We start from the raw sequence: 7,319 nt of genomic DNA, 5'->3' as shown, positions 1-7,319 counted from the left end.
AGAAACTACTTGAGGGCCAGAAATTATGACTGTTTCTCCTCATTTTTCTAATTCTAACTCTTAATCAAAAGTTTCCCGGGAGGAAGTCCATGCTTGGAAAAGGAACAGCCTCATTGCTGGCGACGGAGATGCTTGCTCTCAGGAAATTAGGACAATTGAAATTTAAGGGAGACACACAGTGGGGAAGTGAACTTTCCTCTTCCATCACTGGGTCTTGTTTAGATGTCAATCTGTGAGGACAGGATAGGACACGTGGCAGAGACACTATAGTGACCTGCAAACAAAATGGAAACAGGAGTGCCTCAAATCACAAAGCGATCATTCTGATGCTCTGTTCCAGATAGTTTTTCCTTTGTCAAATTCAATAACTTGATTTAATGCAGCCTCCCAAACATCATGAAATAAAAGAACCACATCCAAATTGGGCCGTCATTCACTGATATCCCAGGTATAAGTCTTTATTTACAACATTCTTATCTTCTACCCAGATATAAAGGTCAAACTTACCATGCTGGAAATGGAACTAATTACCATCCTCACAAAGCATCGACCCCTCGATTTTCAAATTGGATGTTACTAGGCTCCTAATTGTCTAAGCCTAAAGTGTAAACATGAATGATTTCTTATCTACTACAAGTCTTACCATTAACCTAATCATTTACTGAATTCTGACAGTTCTAGTCTCACTAAATCTTTCAATGAATGGCTTAAACCTGAGATTTCTTAATGTAAGAGGACACAATCAGACACCAGCCAACTCTTCCATCTTGCCTCTCTGGCTCCCAAACACATGGCTGCACTCTACCTAAGCAGAAGGATCCACACTACCTGCAGATTGCCTCTTGCTGTCTCATCTCAGAGCCTTTGTATCTATTTCTCCCTTGCAGAACACCCTCATCCAGAGCTGGCGTCATAATTTGAAGACCCATTGTAAAATAAAAATGTGACAGTCCTTGTCAAAAAAGTAGAAAAAAGGTACCTTGTGTTCAAGGTACCAAAATACTCAGGTTTTCACTTTGTCTTGGGTATCCCTCTGTTTATACACTTGCTCTGTTTTCCTATTGGATGTCTCTTGCAGGACTCAAGCTCCAAGATACAACAGTTCAGAGTTTCCAGATGACGACAGCAGAGCACTAAACGCAACACAGGGCAGGGCCGTGTGTGAGTGCAGGAGTCACATGCCCATAAACCACCTTGACCTCATCCTTCTGAGTCTTTCTTCATCTTGACTACCCTCCAAAATCAAGTTAAAAGCTGCCTCTGTTGGATAGATTATGAAGTGTCCATGCTTTGGGCTCTGCTCCAAAGAGAAGTCTCTAAAATTCTCTGGGAATACCTTTTTTGTTGTTGCTGTTGAGGGTCTTACTCTGTCGCCAAGGCTGGAATGCAGTGGCACCATGAGAGCTCACCTCAACCTCCTGGGCTCAGGCAATTCTCTCTCAGTATCCCAAGTAGCTGGTACTACAGACATGCACCACCACACCTGACTAATCCTTTTATTTTTGTAGAGATGAGGCATTACTATGTTGCTTAGGCTGGTCTCAAACTCCTGGACTCAAGCCATCCTCCCACCTCGGCTTCCCAAAGTGCTGGGACTACAGGCATGAGCCACCACACCCAGCCTTCTTAGAATACATTTGATCTCCTATTAGTTTACAAGTTCCTAAGGGAAAGGGCTACATCTTCATCTACCCTGGCATTCACCACAGGAGTTGCATATAATAATTGCTTAACACATGTTTACTGAAAATGAATTAAGAGAACAAAGAAAAAATCATTGTTATTTTGAAGCCATCTGCAACATCTTTTGAGCTGCATTCCTTTTTTGCAGAGCCAGAATCACTGCTAATGCAAAAGTCCAAGTTCTCCAGTTGGCTAGATGGTATCGTCTTGTTTTCCTTCTGTGTTTAAATTAATCTTTATATCAATCTTTTTAAAGGACATTCTCTTTAGAGATTATAATTGAATTTTAATAATGGATATCTTTCATAGTCCGTTACAGTGTATGAACTTTGTTCACTAATTTACTCGAATATTTAGATACAAGTCTAGTATACCTTTCAAAATTATGAGATGAAACAATTTCTACACATTTTAGTTAAGAAATAATTTAACTGATTTCACGGCACTGCCTTTCACAGTGGCTTTTAGAAAATTCTGTATATTTAAACAGGTTATTAAAGATCTTCATGGAAGTGCTTTGATGAAGTTGAACCACTGATAGGAACTTTCAACTTCCCACACTGGCTGAGTACTGTGTTATCCTAAGAACTGTTATCCAATTCACACCCTGCCCACATCAACACACATATCCATCTTTTCACATAATATTTTGAGTTGAAAACTGAGAAAGCTCATTTGTGCTTGGGGGATGAGCTGCTTTTTAAAAAACATGATAAAGTGGAATACATTTAAATAGCAAAATTTTAATTTAAAAAAATGCACCACGGACACTGCATCACTAAGAAAGCCAGTAACTTTACTGAATTGTCTGCAAAATACAAATTATACCTTATTTCCAGCAGGAGAAACTTTTGAAAATTTCCCACTTTTATTCACTACAGACAGCTGAATTAAGTCCCTTGAGATACACAGATGTGGTTTAACTTAGTTATAACATCTTGTCATCTAGTGGCGACAAAGTCCAGCTTATGCCGCTGTGAGCCTCTATTTGAATATTTGTTGCAAATGCTTGTATGCCCTCATTTACAAGCTTTTTAAATTACTGTCATTTAATGGAAACAAGTCCCCAGGAAAAGAAAAAGAAGAAAAATGATACAGCAAACCATCTGAAGCAATCCAAGTCCTATGCCTACCGTATCCCAGGTCTACTCTGCTCCAAGAGAACACTGGAACTGCATTCAAACCACAGCAGAATCCGTCACTTTACTGACCTCTCTGAATTAAACTGAGGTATGAATCCATTTGAGGTATGAACAGGGAAGGCAAAATGCAATACCCGATTATGAAAATAACCAAAATGGATAAATTTAATGGAGAAGATATGTGGCTTGGATCGCTCCACATCTTTGGTTAAAACATATTAAGAAATTAATTACATTTGTAGTCTGAAGCATTCTAACAGACACCAGTATTCCAGCAATCTTCGAAAGATCTGTAGTGGCAGGAAATTAACGCCATGTAAGTGACGACATCACAGCAGATGGCACAAATGGGAACAGATGAAGTATGCCATGTTTAGGCAACAGCCTTTATTGAGGGTTCAAGTGGTTTCTTCTTTAAAAAAAAATTTTTTTTAAAGAAAGAAATACAAAGCATTTACTTTCTGGAAAAAAAAAACAAACAAAAAGATAAAGGGGGTGAAAAATACTATCTCTAAGTTCAAAGATGGGCATGTAAGAAAAACACATAAAAGTGTGAGAGGGCAGACATTCCTTTAGAAAGTGTCTTGGATTTTTTTTTTTTAGTTCTCACTTTAGTTAACCTTTACGTGATCTAAGGATGACAGGTATTTTTATATTCATCATTACAAAATGCTAAATTCCACCTTTGGGAAAAAATAAGCCATTTTACTAAAAAACACAATTTTTATAAAGGTTGAAATAAACAGCCTCCACGCACCAATGTATACAATATACAGGTTGTGCAGCTTGAGTGTATTGCATCACTGTTACCAGTATTTAAGCTTACTATTACCAAAAATCTTTTAAAATAGGAATTGCTATAACAACACTTGCAGCTGTTTAAAATGCCACTTAGGGTTCTTTTACTTGCAGTGAAGAATGTTGCCTAAAATGTTACTTTAGGACATGTTATGTAAAATAATGCTGCCTCAGGGCTCTGCCCTAAACTCCTGAATACAAAGGATTTATCTTGATAAAAACCATACTAGCTTTGCAAATACAATAAATGGTCAATTACACATAAGGTATAAGGGTAAAGATAGACTGAGATTGTTTACAGAAAGTGACTCATCACAATCAAAATTGTGCTTCTCTTCATTAAATCACCTTTAAAAAATTCTCAGATTATCCCTCCGCTTCCTTGCCACCACTTGATCAGAATTCAGTAGTGGGAACAAGAGATGACTGGCACCCATTTTCAAGTGATTCTGTTCTCTTCAGGTTCTTATAAAACTATTGTCAGAACTGCTATAAATAGCCAAGGCGTCTGCTGGTACTTGAGCTTACTTTATCTTCAGCATTAAAAATTCACTTTTTCTTTGATGCTGAGGCAAATTGAAGGTAAAAAATATTAATATGGCTATTTTTTTCATATTTTCATATAATGACCCTTTCCCACCCACTGGTAAATATCTACTGATATTGATGTACTAAAGTGTTTTGAAATGGCAAAGAACATCTGTGACATGTTTGCATATTTTATACACATCAAGTTTCAGGATGGGTTGTAAGGATGGCCTCAAGTCTGTGGTGAGGAAGATGATTTTGATACTTTTTCTCCGTGTGTGTGTGTGTGTGTGTGTGTGTGTGTGTGTGTGTGTGTGTGTGTGTTTATTTCAGGGATGATTTTCTGTTGTTCCTCTGCATAAATGTTATTCTCTCATGCTTCATGGATGCCTGGAGTAGTGGGATATATATGAAATGGTGGATAGATTTTTGTTTGTTTTTAGTATATAAAAAATTAGTACAAGGCAGGCTAGCATCCTTATACGGATGCAACCAAAGGTGCACTGTGGCCTAATTGTGGATTTCAGATCAAGTTAAGAAAAATATAGCCTAGTTAATAAGGTCTCTTGGCTTCTGCCACCCAGCGGCAGCCTTTTACAATGAGAAACACATAGCAACGATGCAAGTTAAAGAGGAAAAATGGGTAAGAAATGTCCTACACATGATATGGCAGTGTTGACATGACTGCCTATATCTTCTTGGCTGTGTATGTCAATGTGTATGTTTGGAGATGAATCGACAGATCTTCACATTCCAAGAGAAGGAAAATCTTCCTTAGACTGAAATATCTTTTAAGTAATATATATTGACTTTTTCTATGGCACTCACTTTTTAAAGGGTCTGAAAATTAATCCCTTATAGACGAATAGTAGACAAGAGTCAAATGTTTTTGAAAAATTAAAAAAAAGGGACATAGAGAGGTTCTTTAATGGGATTTCTTGAAATGGCTATTAAATCTCTTTATTGAAGAAAAAATAGATGACATACATGCTTTATGCAGAAGTGACATTTGGGGGTCCTGACACACTGGGATTGTTCAACAGTCCTATATTGCTGACAAGATAGTTAAGGGTCAGTTAAAGTAATTAAAAACGGATGACAAAGCAACTATCCTTTACCTGCTTCCTTCCTGTCTAGCACCCAGTCTTTCACATTTTTCTTCTGTGGGAATTTAGAACTTAATCACCGAGTAAACTTCACATCACTTGTTTCTAGGGCTGTACTTGCAGGACACGTGCCCCAACACAGCTCCTCTATTCTGGGCATATTTCTAAAAGCATATCAAATTCTAGGCTGAAAACCAACCAGATGATTTAGAATATGGGCAAGTTAGGATATGCACTTACTGAATTCCAAGATGCATGGTGAAATGGTGAGATCAGAAAGGGGCCCTGCATTTGATAAAAATGCAAAAAAACAAAATAAAAATAGCACGAAAGAAACTAATTAGTATATACAATGGATGTCAGTTGACCCAATAGATTGCTAATGTATTAAAAACAATTTAGAGTGTTGCAATGTGATATGTCCTAACCTCACAGGTTATCCTTTTGACAGCTGACCTTTAACTTATAAAATGTATGCAGAGTAAAAGAAAACAGAAAGAAAATAGTTACTCAAATGTGCAACTGCACAAATATACCCCCCCGCTATTAAGATAACAAAACTTCTGCTATTACCATAATATTATATATATTAGAAAGCTATACACAAGCATGTTAATTTCACAGATTTTTTTAAAAGATTCTTAATATTTTATATAATTAGAAATACACATTTCAAAAACAAAACTTCTACAAAGAGAAAACAGTTATCTTGGTTAGCAAAGCATGGAGTTCTTCATGGCTTAGGGTAGTGCTTTCTATACAAAAAGTCCTTTTTGGTTTTTTACAGGACTGTTTAAAATATGAGCGAAGCTATCAAGGGAAAAAAACACATTTTGGCTTAAGTAAACTACAAAAAGCCACAAATGCTTTGCAAACTCTGTCTTACCTTTTATATGAAAATAAGCAAAATGTAATGTACATATTTTTATATTTTTATTTAATAAGAGATGCAGACCCAGAATTATTTATTTATTTAATTAAATACGTTAGCCCTCAAACTCCACTTTTTTTTTTTTTTTAAATAGGTATGGTCCTCTTTTAATGGTCTTTGATCCTTTTTAATGAGTGCCATACGCCAATGATATGCTTGCAGGTTTGTGAGCGTTCTGGGGATGTCAGGTGACCTGGCGTGTTCCTAACATTTTCCAATGGCCACCCACTACCGGGTCTGTCCAGACATCTATACATTTTTTTCTATATGTTGCATAACAGCTGCTCTCTCTTTCAGTAAAGATCTGCCGCTTTTGGCAAATGTTTCCTTTTGTCTATTTACATGTAAATAACGTTGAACCTGCAACATGACACTATCTATTGTAACATACATTTTGCAAAGGAGCACAACAGTGAAAAGAAGTTAGCCTTAAAATCTATTTTGTACAAGTGTTCTGTTGTACAACTCAAGTGCTAAGCTTATCTCAGCATTTCTGTTTATCTTTATACTGTATCACTGAGGCAATTTAAAAGTACTTTTACAAAACAGAGTACCTGACTTTTTTTTTTTCCACACACGGCACATATAATGCATATCGACCCCCCTTCCCCATTAAGGTATAGCACACACACACACTGCAAGAAAAAAAAAAAAAAACTATTAAGTGATAATCTGATCATGTTGCCCATCCTTCAGAGAGTCGCATGCGCTTGACTGAGGGACTTTCCCTTTCGTCCGGCGAAGGTCTGGTGAGTCCAATGGGGGAGTGGAATTCGTTCCGGTGATCCTCTCGGTCGCTCCCGTCGTACGAACTGCTACAGCTGCTCAAGCTGTCAACAGGAGACCTCCCCGCCTCGTGGCGCGTGTGTTGTGGGTATCTCGAAGGGGTGGTGGTACGGTCTCTAGGAGGAGAAACAGGTTCTGACTTGATGTTGAGGCTTTGAGTAGAAGGCAGGGAGAGATTTGAACTCTGAGATAAATGAGTGCTAGTGCAAGCTCTGTAGGAGGAAAGGAAACCCAGTTACAGATGGAGGAGGCCGGGAGGCCCCAGGAACTCACAATTACATCAAACATCAGCTTAAAGACTTGCATAGACATCAGAGCATGCCCAGAGGGAAAGGACGGGCTGGA

The 7,319-nt window shown here is 37.7% G+C and overlaps 1 protein-coding gene across 8 annotated transcripts in view; it reads right to left on the bottom strand.

Annotated features, from left to right (window-relative positions):
• Positions 1-2,458: 2,458 nt before the first annotated feature.
• MEF2C (myocyte enhancer factor 2C) overlaps positions 2,459-7,319 on the bottom strand; it is a 178,487-nt gene continuing 173,626 nt past the window's right edge. For 7 of the 8 annotated variants that reach the window (XM_021719503.1, XM_021719515.1, XM_021719500.1 and 4 more), the window contains one exon: positions 2,459-7,186. In XM_021719503.1, the coding sequence (XP_021575178.1) occupies positions 6,865-7,186 (322 nt within the window). In that variant the 3' untranslated portion in view covers positions 2,459-6,864. The remainder of the gene's footprint in view (positions 7,187-7,319) is intronic. The other variant, XM_021719517.1, reaches the window with a different exon arrangement.

The sequence above is a fragment of the Carlito syrichta genome, unplaced genomic scaffold (assembly GCF_000164805.1).
Source record: "Carlito syrichta isolate Samal-C Ts95f unplaced genomic scaffold, Tarsius_syrichta-2.0.1 Scaffold115580, whole genome shotgun sequence".
Lineage (NCBI taxonomy): Eukaryota > Metazoa > Chordata > Mammalia > Primates > Tarsiidae > Carlito > Carlito syrichta.
The sequence above is the reverse complement of the archived record's forward strand: the minus strand, read 5'-3'. Positions and strand labels throughout refer to the sequence as shown.